Source organism: Lepus europaeus, chromosome 1, assembly GCF_033115175.1.
Source record: "Lepus europaeus isolate LE1 chromosome 1, mLepTim1.pri, whole genome shotgun sequence".
Lineage (NCBI taxonomy): Eukaryota > Metazoa > Chordata > Mammalia > Lagomorpha > Leporidae > Lepus > Lepus europaeus.
In genome coordinates, this window is record NC_084827.1 from 176,565,983 (window position 1) to 176,578,821 (window position 12,839).

Below are 12,839 nucleotides of genomic sequence, written 5' to 3' on the forward strand. Positions count from 1 at the left end.
ATAAAGAATTGAACTCCTTGGCCTTCAAGGTAGTTAAGAGAGCTGACTCAGCCTCCTGGTGTGGAGCAGTTCCTGAGTTTGGTAGCTTTCAGATAGGACATTCAGCAATAGCTGGAGGCTTCTAATGAGTCAAGGAGGAGCTGAATACGACACAGTGCCTGGGGACTGGTGTGTTGTCTGGGGTCAGCTAGCCCCACTTTCTTTCCTTCTTGGGATAGGAAGAGGACGATATTCGTCTTAGCATCTTAACTCCCTGAGCTGCCAAAGGGTGGTTGTGAAAGAGACATTTCATTGCTCGTGTTTGACAGATGAGAATAGGTTAGGATGACCTCCATCCGGGTCTCTCGTTCCAGAGATCCCATTGCTTTCTCCACTGCAGAGAGCAGCAGGGGAGGATGACGCACTGCACTTGAGTTGTCCTCGTCTCTTTCTGAGCTGTCTCTCCTCATTTCTCTAGGAATCGTGTCACAGAATCAGCCTTGGTGATTCTTGGGGGCTAGCGTGGTAGCTGTTCCTTAGAGACTAGGTGGTGTCAGGTTTGGCAGGCTCTGCAGGACACGGCTGCCAGCCCACAGCTAGAGTGGAGGTTGAACAGAAAAATTGTTCTGAAAAATCTTGAAATGTTTGTAATTGGAAACCATAAAAAGTAGTGAGTGAAAAAAATGCCTTTTTTTGGGGGAGCGGGGTCGGTGATTTTGGAATGCTAATTTGAACTTGAACTCTAATTCCATAATCACTGGCTCAGTCTGTTGAGTGCTAGATCTTACCTCTTAAGTCTCTCAGGGAAACCTGAGTGTGATTTTCAGATCCTTTTGTTGTCATCTCCTATAAGAAAAACAGTTTACCTCTCCATGTCCTCTGAAGAAGAGCACTTAGTGTAAAGTTTGGAAGAATAAAAGAATGAGGGTACATACTTCTGGTGAAATGTTCTGAAATACTTCATTTTCTCGCAGAACCTGACTATGAAGTCCTGTGTTCTCCTTAGCTATCTTTCCATTTAAGTGTTTTTGCAAAGTGATTTGGCTTCTTGCAACGACTCTGGCACTTCTTTTAAGTTAGAAGCCGACTAGGGAGTTCCCTGGGTGCCACACTGCTGAGTGAGTTGTTTCTGCACCTGAGGGTGAGGATGAGGATGAAGATATGTGCACCTAGGGTTCCCGGTCCGGTGTTCGCCCGGCTCCTACGCCAGGAAGTGGCTGGAGAGTGAAGACGCTTTTTGAACCTCATGTTATGCCTCTTGGCTTGTTTGCCTTCTGCTTCACTCGCAATGAAAACAGCCACAGTTTGTTCTCTCTGCCACTTTCCCGAGGGGTAGGGTGACTGCTGTTTTCTTGGTAGAGAACCCAAATCCTAGAACTGGTTGTTGCCCTTGCTCTCAGTTGTGTTTTGGGAGATCATGTTGTTTCTCTTCTGCTTTCTTGTGTGCTTTGTATTTTTTAACCATTCCTTGATACGTAAAAAACATCTTTTTAAAAAGGTACCAGCATGGTTTATTTAAAACAAAAAAGGAAAACCTACAAATAACTTAGTAGTCCTTTCTCCTTTCAGATATAAATGCATACAGTGTCAAGTTTTTGCTTTCTGGGTTTTCATTTATTTGTTTTTGGCCTTGCTGTAGTAGATCCTTTGCTTAGTTGGTGATTTTTATAATTCTGCTAACTTGCATAGCGTGTGTGTGTGTTTCCCTTCAGGTGTATGTATGGCTGTGTACCTGTGTTCCTGTTAAGTCAGTGGACAGATCATAGGGTCTAGAAATTTCAAATCCAGTAAGTAATTTTTGCTTGCTAGCTTTGGTAAGCTATTATTTTATGTCTTTCTCCAACCCAGGATGGTGATCGAGACATTTTCATTGATGGGGTTGTTGCTCGAAACAGAGCCTTAAATGGAGATGTGGTGGTGGTGAAACTACTTCCCGAGGAGCAGTGGAAGGTGAGTTGCATTTTCCTTGTCTCATTATAGACTTCTTAGGGCCTTTCGCATTTCTTTGGTATGCCAATAAGGCATCAAAAACCAAGAGTCGTAGACACCCCCCCCCCCCCCCCCCCCGGGCCTGTGTTAAAACTGGATGTTACCTTGGAAGTAGGCCATTGAATGCTTGGGCTTAGAGGCATCTGTTGGACAGACATCTTTTTTTTTTTTTTTTTTTTAACAGGCAGAGTTAGACAGTGAGAGAGAGAGACAGATCTTCCTTCCATTGGTTCACCCCCAAATGGCTGCTATGGCCGGTGCTGTGCTGATCCGAAGCCAGGAGCTAGGTGCCTCCTCCTGGTCTCCCATGTGGGTGCAGGGCCCAAGCACTTGGGCACTTGGGCCATCCTTCACTGCCTTTCCGGGTGGGCCACAGCAGAGAGCTGGCCTGGAAGAGGGGCAACCGGGATAGAATCTGGCGCCCCAACCGGGACTAGAACCCGGTGTGCCGGTGCTGCAAGGCGGAGGATCAGCCTAGTGAGCCACGGCACCGGCCTTTTTTTTTTGGACAGACATCTAATAATTTGAGTCATCTGTATCTCCAGTCATCTCTCTCTTGTCACATGCCTTGTGTTGGGCTTTTGGCATTCTTTTGGGTAGAAGAAAAGCTTGGGGGATATTATTTTCCCATGTGCTGTGCTGGGAGATCTGGAAAGACAAAGCCATGGGGCCAGGGGCAGTCTTCACACATCTGTGCTGCTTCTGTTGGCAAACCCAGCCAGTACCCGTCTAGCCCTGTTGGACCTAGTTTGGTGATTGGGCAGAAAAATGTTTTTAACACAGAATATTCTGGATTTCAGTATCTATCTGTATCTTATTAATTAAAGAAGATGTGGCCTTATTTATTTATTTGTTTATTTAAAGAGGCACAGAGAGAGAGAGAGAGAGCAAGGGAGCTCCCATATACTGGTTTATTCCCCAAATGCCTGCAGTGACCAGGTGGCTGAAGCTGTGGCTGCTGTGTGAGTGGCAGGAATCCAAGGACTTGAGTCACCACTGCTGCTTCCTGGGCTCGACATCAGCAGGAGACTGGAATCAGAAGCTCAGCTGGGACAGAGCCCAGGTCCTCTGATGTGGAACACAGGCGTCCCGACGAGTGGCTTGACCACCGGGTCAAATGTCAACTCTGGTATTAGTTTTTTTTTTTTTTAGATTTATTTTATTTTTTTGGAAGAGTTACAGAGAGAAATAGAGACAGAGAGAGACAGATTTTTTTATCCGCTGGTTTACTCCTCAAATAGCTGCAAGGGCTGGAGCTGGGCTGATCCAAAGCCAGGAGCCAGGACCTTCTTCTGGGTCTCCTATGTGGGTGCGGGGGACCAAGGACTTGGGCTGTCTTATACTGCTTTCCCAGGCTCATTAGCAGAGAGCTGGATGGGAGTGGGGCAGCCGGACTCAAACCGGTGCCCATGTGGGATGCCGGCACTGCAGGCCGGGGCTTTAATCACAGTGCCGGCCCCTGGTATTAGTTTTTAATTGTTATTTTAACTAATGGTAAGGGCTAGACATTGGAATGGTTTATGGTAGCAATTTCTTTGAATTGTCTTGTGGAACTGATAATTGGTATATCTAGGCCTGAATTTGTTTTCATTTCGTTTGTATTATTTGGCTCAGTTCATTGGCACTCAAGAATTTGATGTCTCCTTCAGTGAGAGATGGTTTAGTGTAGTGATTGGCAGTGTGGGCTTTAAGCCAGGCTCCATGGGTGTGAGTCTCATCTCTGCCTTCATATGGGTAACGTTGGGCAAATTATATGACCTCTCTGCCTCAAAGGCTTCATTTGTAAAATGAGAATAACCATAGTATCTACCTAATGGGTTTGTCCTGGGGATTAAATGAGAATAACCATAGTATCTACCTAATGGGTTTGTCCTGGGGATTAAATGAGAATAACCATAGTATCTACCTAGTGGGTTTGTCCTGGGGATTAACTGATAACTCACGTACAAATCGAAGAGCGCTTCCTCAAATAGACTGTTAGGAGCTCAAGAAGTGCTCGTTGTTAACTTTTCCAGGATAGATTGATGTGAGCAGTTCCTTGTCATCTCAGAGCTCTGTTGAGCATAAATCATAGGGCTGGAGTAATTGAGTTACAGCTCTGTGCCAGGTAATCGTAGGGTACAGGGTTTAGTCATGAGCAGGTGGACATAGTTCTCTTTATGGAGCTTACAGTCTAGTGCAGGCTGCAGATGGGAAGAGACAGATACTCATCACCCTTATACAACTTTTTAAAAAAAGATTTATTTATTTATTTGAATGGCAGAGTTAGAGAGAGAGGGAGAGAAAGAGAAAATTTTCCATCTGCTGGTTCACTCCCCAAATGATCACAACAGCTGGGGCTGGACTAGGCTGAAGCCAGGATCTTCATCCAGGTTTCTCATGTGGGTGCAAGGGCGCAGGTACTTGGGCCATCCTCCACTGCCCTCTCAGTTGCATTGGCAGGGGATGGGATTAGAAGCAGAGCAACTGGGACTGCAGTGAGGACTGCAGCCAGCAGGCATGGGGTGCTGGTGTTGCAGCTGCGGCAGCTTAACCCTGCTGCGCCACAATGCCGGCTGGCCCCACAGATTGCATTATAAGTTTAGTGAATGCTGTGAAGTTAAGTGCAGGGTTTTTTTTTTTTAATTAATTAATTTTTAAAAAATGAATGTGAACTTCCCTAGTCCAGCCCCACCTCCCCACTCCTAACCCCAGCTGCTGCCAGTTGTGGATATAATCTCCCTTTTGCTTTTGAAAGCACAGCTCAGGGTTGGTTCCAGGGCCTAGGAATGCAGGTTGATTTAGCTTACTTCCTGTTCTCTCAAAAACATCATCTAGTGCATTCTTCACCAGGTCCAAGAAGACAAGGGGTGTGCATTAGCTCCAGGTCAAACCAGAGGGAGAGTTCCTAGGGAGCATTTGAGGAAGTGAAGAGCCAGCATTTTAGTCAAGAAGAGCCAAAGAGAGGACAAGGGGTGAGAGTGAAGAAATAGGAGCGTGTAGAGGAAGCAGCAGAGGAATGGGTAGAAAGTTGGGTGGGTCCAGGGCAGAGCAGAAAAGGTATGAGGTGTTGGCTGATTGGAGGGTAGGAATGGAGAGCATACTGTGCAGTACCCGTTTATCTCTGCAGAAGTAGATGGGATTGCTTAAAAGAGCAAGACCAAATTGCCTGGTGTCCTTACTGCACTTGGCTGTATGCAGGAGATGGCCGGAGTAAACAAATGAATCCATCTGTTGCATTATTTCCTGTGTCCACACCCCTTTTGTAGTAAGACTGGCAAGTCTCTCTTAGTGTAATCCGAGAAGTGCCCTTGCTTTGGGTAAGAGGCCTCAGAAGGTGGGTGGGATATGTTGTGGACCAAGCTTTGACACTTGCTGTCTTAGGGTGAAGGTGTTTGTTATTGTCCAGATCTAGAAGGCCTGGGTATTCTTACTTCTGCCTTCGTACCTTTGATTCCTGGGTAAAAATCTGTTCTTCCTGTAATACTCAATGCAACAAAGTTGAATTTTCCCCTAGAGGTCCAATTTTATGAATTCCTGTGTCACTGGACCTAGTTAGATAGTGAAGAATTTTTAGAGGGTCTGGTGTTGTGGCATCGTGGGTGAGGCTGCCGTCTGCAAAACCAGCATCCAATATGAGCACTGATTTGTGACCCAGCTGCTCCACTTCCAATCCAGCTCCCTGCTAATGGCCTGGGAAGTGGAAGATGGCCGAAGTATTTGGGCCCTTGCCACCTACATGGGAGACCTGAATAAAGCTCTTGGCTCCTGGCTTTGGCCTTGCCCCAGCCTTGGCCATTGAGGCCATCTGGGGAGTGAACCAGTAGATGAAAGATCACTCTTTCCTTCTCTCTAGACTGTAACTCTGACTTTCAAATAAGAAAGAAAAAAGAAAGAGAGAGAGAGAGAAAGAAGGAAGAAAGAATTTATAGAGATAGATTAGCACTCGCACAGTCAATGCATTTAGGCTTCAGATGCAGCCTGTTGTTTTTCTGTTTTATAGTTAATATATAAATGTATTGTGTTTAGTCAGAAATCACTCTAGCCGCTTTAGGAGAACAGACTGTAGTGGGGACAATTGTATATTGGAGTGGCCAGTTAGGAGGCTTTATAAAAGATCATGACAGTAAATATATTCTTTTTAAAAAATATTTATTCATTTATTTATTTGAAAGAGTTACACAGAGAGGAGAGGGAGGGAGGGAGGGAGCGAGAGAGAGAGAGAGAGGTAGAGAGAGAGGTAGAGAGGTCTTCCATCTGCTGGTTGACTCCCTAGTTGGCTGCAATGGCCAGAGCTGTGCAGATCTGAAGCCAGGAGCTCGGAGCTTCTTCCAGGTCTCCCACGTGGGTGCAGGGGCCCAAGGACTTGAGCCATCTTCTACTGCTTTCCCAGGCCATAGCAGAGTGCTGGATTGGAAGTGGAGCAGCCAGGTCTTGAACCGGCGCCTGTGAGATGCTGGCGCTGCAGGCCAGGGTGTTAACCCTCTGTACCATAGCGCCGGCCCCCAGTAAATATATTCTGAAAGTAGAACTGATAGGAACTGAAGAGAATTAGAAGACTAGGATGAGTCAAAGGATGAATGGGTGATAACTGTTAAGATTTTGGTTTAAGCAAAAAAGGATGAATATGGTATTGTTAATTAAAATGGAAAGTAGTAGAGCATATTTTGGTATAAACATTATTAGTTATGCTTGTCTGTGTTAAGTTTTATTTTATTTTATTTATTTATTTTTTTTGACAGGCAGAGTGGATAGTGAGAGAGAGAGACAGAGAGAAAGGTCTTCCTTTTGCCGTTGGTTCACCCTCCAATGGCCGCTGCAGCCGGCGCACGGCGCTGATCCGAAGCCAGGAGTCAGGTGCTTCTCCCAGTCTCCCATGCGGGTGTAGGGCCCAAGAACTTGGGCCATCCTCCACTGTCTTCCCGGGCCATAGCAGAGAGCTGGCCTGGAAGAGGGGCAACTGGGATAGAATCTGGCGCCCCAACCGGGACTAGAACCTGGTGTGCCGGCGCCGCAAGGCGGAGGATTAGCCTGTTAAGCCACGGTGACGGCCAATTTTATTTTATTTTTTAAGAATTATTTATTTATTTGAGAGTCAGAGTTACAGAGAGAGAGGAGAGAGGTCTTCCATCCGATGGTTCACTCTCCAATTGGCCGCAACAGCTGAAGCTGCAGATCCAAAGCCAGGAGCTAGGAACTTCCTCTGGGTCTCCCACGTGGGTGCAGGGGCCCAAGAACTTGGGCCATCCTCCAGTGCTTTCCCAGGCCACAGCAGAGAGCTGGATGGGAAGTTGAGCAGCCGGGTCTCGAACCGGCGCCCATATGGGATGCCTGTGCTTCAGACCAGGGTGTTAACCCGCTCCACCACAGCACCGGCTCCTGTGTTAAGTTTTAAATTCTTTTTAGGCATATTAGTAGAGAAATGAGAAAATATGGAGACCTAGGCTGTTTAACTTGCTGGTGAATTCTAAATATTTAAGGAAGAAATAATCTTGGTTTTACATAAACACTTAGGGAAAATGCAAGAGGAAAAGCCTTTTCCATCTTATTATGTGAGGCCAGCATTGTCTTAATTGCAAAATCAGGAAAAAACATTGTAAGGAAAAAAGTTACAGAGAAATGCTTACCACAGAGGTGAAATTAATGTTTTTTTTTTAAAGATTAATTTTATTTATTTTAAAGGCTCAACTACAGAAAGAGAGAGAGAGAAGAGAGAAGAGAGGAGAGAGAGAGAGAGAGAGAGAGAGAGAGAGAGAAAATCTCTTCTATCTACTGGTTCACTTCTCAAATGGCCATAATGGTCAGGGCTGGGCCAGACCAAAGCCAAGAGCCAGGAACTTTTTCTGGGTCTCCCACGTGGGTGGCAGGGCCCCAGACACTTAGGCCATACTCTGCTGCCTTCAGAGGCACACCAGCAGGGAGCTGGATTGAAAGTGGGGCAGCCAGGACTTGAACTGGCGCCCTCATTGGATACCAGTGGTACAGACAGACAGCTTTACCTGCTATGCCACAGTGCCAGCCCCCAAAAATTCTTTAACAAAATTTTTACAATAGAATCCAAAAACCTATAAAAAGATAATATGAGTAATTGAAGTTTATCCCAGGAATGCCAGCTTGGTTTAATATTTGAAAAGCAATCAATGTAATTTACCATATTAACAGACTAAATGTAATAACAGATTCCCCTCAAACATCATTTCATGGATGGGCATTTGGCCTAGTGGTTGAGACACTGGTTACAACCTCTGCATCCCAGATTGGATTGCCTGGGTGTGATCTGTAGCTCCAGCTCTGATTCCAGCTTCCTGCTAAAACAGGCACTGGAAGGCAGTGGCACTGGGGCAAGTCATTGGGTTCCTACCACCCACATGGGAAACCTGGATTGAGATCCTGACTCCCACCTTTGACTAGGCCTGGCACTGGCTGTTGAGAGCATTTGGAAAGTAAAGCAGCAAATGGGAGTTCTCTGTCCATCTCTCTCTCTCTCTGCATGTAAAACAAATGATGCAAATGTCGTTTCAGTTGATGCAGAAAATGCATTGGACAAAACTGCACAGCCATTTGTGATGAAAACTTACAGCAAACTAGGAATAGAAGTTCAGTTTCTCAACCCAATAAAGAACATTTAGGAAATACTTAGAACTAACATCATCCCTAATGATGAGAGACTGAATGCTTTTCTTCAGTGTTAGAAATAAGGTAAGAATGTCCCTTCTCATCCCTTTTATTCAACATTATTCTGGAAATTCTAGCCAGTACAAAATGTCAGGAGGGAAAAAACTCATCTATACTAGAAAAAGGAAGTCATATTGCCTTATTCTCTAAATGATTTCTATGTAGAAACTCCTGCGGAATCTACCAAAAAAAACCTAGTAGAAATCAAAAGTGAGTTTGACGATGTTGCAGGGTCGAAGGTGGACGTGTAAAGGACTATTGTAGCTCTTTACACTAGTAATAAAGCAGTGGGCCTGTTTGCAATAGGAAAATAAACATGGAATACTTAGTGATAAACTTGCCAAAAATGTGGAAGACATGCCCAATCCGTAAAACATTAGTGAGAGAAAGTGGTAAGAAATACCAGGCTCAAAAAAAAAAAAAAAAAAAAAAAAAAAAAAAGTGGTATTAGCTTTAGGGTAGACATACAGATTAATGGAACAGAATAGGGAATCCAGAAACCGACCCATACATAAATGGTTGATTTTCTTTATTTTTTTTTAAAGATTTATTTATTTATCTGAAAGTCAGAGTTACATAGAAAGAGAAGGAGAGGCAGAGAGAGAGAGAGAGAGAGAGGAAGAGAGCAAGGTCTTCCATCCAATGGTTTACTCCCCAATTGGCCGCAATGGCCAGAGCTGTGCCGATCTGAAACCAGGAGCCAGGAGCTTCTTCTGGGTCTCCCACGAAGGTGCAGGGGCCCAAGGACTTGGGTCATCTTCTGCTGCTTTCCCAGGCCATAGCAGAGAGCTGGATCGAAAGTAGAGCAGCCAGGACTAGAACTGGCGCCCATATGGGATGTCGGCGCTTCAGGCCAGGGTGTTAACCCGCTGTGCTACAGCGCCGGCACAAATGGTTGATTTTCTACAAAGGTGGTAAGGCAATTCAATGGAATAAGGGTGTCTCTTCAATAACAGGGGCTGCGGGCTTGGGATTCCCGCGTCCCGTTTGGAGTGCCTGTGTTCAGGTCTCGGGATTGCCTCTGATTCTAGTTTCCTGCTGTTACACACCTCAGAAGGCAGCGGGTGATGCCTCAAGTGGAAGGGTCCTGTCCTCATATGGGAGACCTGGGTGAGTTCCTGGCTCCTGGCTTCAGCCAGGTCCAACCTAGCAGTTGTGAGCATTTCAGGGCTGAATCAGTGGATGCAAGATCCTTGTCTGTGTTTGCCTTTCAAATAAAATAAATAAATAAAAAGTGCGGTAACAGTGTGTAGATATATGAAAGAAAATGCATTTCTATGCCTTACCTTTGTTATATACAGATATTATAACTTGAAGTGAATTGTAGCACTAACTGTGTAAAAATTATAAACTTTCTAGAAGAAAATATAGGAGAAAATTTTAGTGAACTTAAATTTTGCAAATATTTCTAAAGTATCACAAAAAATGAAACATGAAAGAAAAATATCTAAGTTTGACTTCATCAAAATCAAACTTTCACTGTTCAATAGACAATGCTAATGAAAAGATGAGTCATGGGGTGAAGAGAAAATATTTGCAAAACATTTTATCTGCTTGAGGACTTTAGAATATAAAAAATCTTGTGCCTCATTAATAAACAACCCAATTACAGAATGCATTAAACATTTGAGCAATGTCTTAATCTGTTTTTTGTTGCTATAACAGAATAGCTGAGACTGAATAATTTAGAAAGAATAGAAGTTTCTTTAGCTCACAGTTTCGGAGGCTAGACTTCTAAGATCAGACTCCTGCGTCTGCTTGGCTCCCACTGTGGGCCCTGAGCCGCTCCTTGTGTGTGGATGGAAAAGCAGAAGGTGGGTGCCAGCAAAAGGCAAAACACATGGAGGAACCTTGCTTTACAACAACCTGCTCTTATTTCCTAAGCCAGTCTCAGGAGTGAGATCTCCCTCCTGAGAGATGGCATTCATTTTTTAATAAGGACTTAGCACCTGTGACCTGAACACCTTTTACAAGGCTCTACTCCCAACACTGTTGCTTCACCCTGAGTTTTCATGGGGACAAACCATAGCAAAGAGATACTTCACTAAAGAATATCTATGGATGGGAAATAAGCATGTGAAAAGATGCTAAACGTAATTAGTCATTTAGGAAACTCGAATTGAAAGTGTAAGATCTCACTACAGACCCATTAGAATAGCTAAAGTTAATGACCATGAAAGTTAATGACCATAACTCCGTGTTGGCAAGGATATGGAGTAGCTAGAACTCTTGTACACTGCTGGTAAGAATATAAATGATACAGTCACTTTGGAAAATAATTTGGCAGTTTTTTTTTTTTTAAGTGATTTGTTTGTTTATTCGAAAGGAAGAGTTAGAGAGAGAGGGAGAGGCAGAGAGAGAGAAAGAGATATCTTCCTGTCACTGGTTCACTCCCCAGATGACCACAACAGCTGGGACTGGGCAGATTGAAGGCAGGAACTCAGAACTCCATCAGGGTCTCCCATGTGGATGGTAGGGGCCGTTTGAGTCCCAGAGGCTACACTTCCAATCCAGCTCCCTGCTAACGCGTCTGGGAAAGCAGTCATGAGAAACCTCTTTCCCTCCCCTGCACCTGTCTTACCTTACCTAATTCAGACTTCTGCTTAGCTCAAGCCTTCTCCAACTCTTGGGATAATCTCAATGGGATCTGCCTGTCGAAATCCTTCCCACGGGTCTGGCACTGTGGCAAGGTAGGATAAGCGTGTGCCTGCGGCGCCAGCATCCCATATGAGTGCTGGTTTGAGGCCTAGCTGCTCCTTTTCTGATCCAGCTCCCTGCTGATGGCCTGGGAAAGCAGCAGAAGATGGTCCAAGTGCTTGGGCCCCTGCACCCCTGTAGGAGACCTGGAAAGAAGCTTCTGGCTCCTGGCTTCGGGTTGGCTCAGCTCTGGCTGTTGTGGCCATTTGGAGAGTGAACCAGCAGATAGAAGACCTTTCTGTCTGTAACTCTACTACCAATCAAATAAATAAATAAAATCTTACAAAAGAAAAAGAAAAAGAAAAAGTTCAGTAGGGTCAGGCACCTGGGGTGGTGGTTCAGAGGCCGGCTAGAACACCGTGTCCTCTGTCGAGTTCCTGAGTTTGAACACTGGCTCCACTCCTGAGTCCAGCTTCCTGCTCCAGAACCCTGGAGGCAGTGCTAAAGGCTGACGTGGATCGTCCCTGCTGCCCACGTGGGAGATCTCAATGGAGTTCCCAGTTCCTGGCTTCAGCCTGGCCCACCACAGTTGTTGCAGATAATTTGGGGAGTGAGCCAGTGGATGATCTCTCTCTCTCTTTGTCTGCCTTTTTAATAAACTGAAAAAAAGGCACACACCCAACATATGACCCAGCAATTCCATTTTGTTTAGCAAAATGAAAGTACTTGCCTACGGAATGCTTTAGATAAATATTCATAGCAGCTTTATTAATAACCCCAATGTGCAAACAACCTAACTCTCTGTCAGCATGTGAATGGGTAAACCGATTTTGAGAATACATTTCAATTCAGCAATAAAGAAAATTGACACATGCAACAATATGAGTGAATCTCAAAATAATGATGATGAGTAAAAGAAACCATGCAAAATAGAATATATTATGTAATTATATTTATTATAAAACTTAACAGTTGCAAACAAGTTAATAGCTACAAGAGGCAGATGAATGGATTACCAAGGGGCCTAAGGCAACCTTGGCCAGTGGTGGACATGTTTGTTATCTTTTTTTTAAAGATTTACTTATTCATTTATTTTAAAATCAGAGCTACACAGAGAGAAGGAGAGACAGAGGGAGAGAGAGAGAAAGAGGTCCTCCATCTGCTGGTTCACTCCCCAACTGGCCACAACGGCTGGAGCTGCGCCAATCCAAAGCCAGGAGCCAGGAGCTTCCTCCAGGTCTCTCATGTGGGTGCAGGGGGCCAAGGACTCAGGCCATCCTCCACTGCTTTCCCAAGCCACAGCAGATAGCTGGATTAGAAGTGGAGCAGCTGGGACTTGAACTGGCGCCCATATGGGATGCTGGCACTGCAGGCAGCAGCCTTACCCGTTACACCACAGCGCCGGCCCCAATGTTTGTTATTTTAATGGCTTTGTGTTTCATCATTGCTCATTTATGTATTCAGAACTGATCACCCTGCATATTTAAATACATGGAGTTTACTGTTTGTTACTAGTACCTCAATAAAACTGCAAAAAATACTGAAAATGAACAAACAAGATGTTTGCACAAATGAGTCTA

General features: G+C 44.8%; 1 protein-coding gene across 3 annotated transcripts in view; it reads left to right on the forward strand.

Moving 5' to 3' along the window:
* DIS3L2 (DIS3 like 3'-5' exoribonuclease 2) overlaps positions 1-12,839 on the forward strand; it is a 395,509-nt gene that overhangs the window by 71,090 nt on the left and 311,580 nt on the right. For all 3 annotated transcript variants that reach the window (XM_062193445.1, XM_062193453.1, XM_062193448.1), the window contains one exon: positions 1,828-1,929. In XM_062193445.1, coding sequence (XP_062049429.1) covers positions 1,828-1,929 — 102 coding nt within the window. The remainder of the gene's footprint in view (positions 1-1,827; positions 1,930-12,839) is intronic.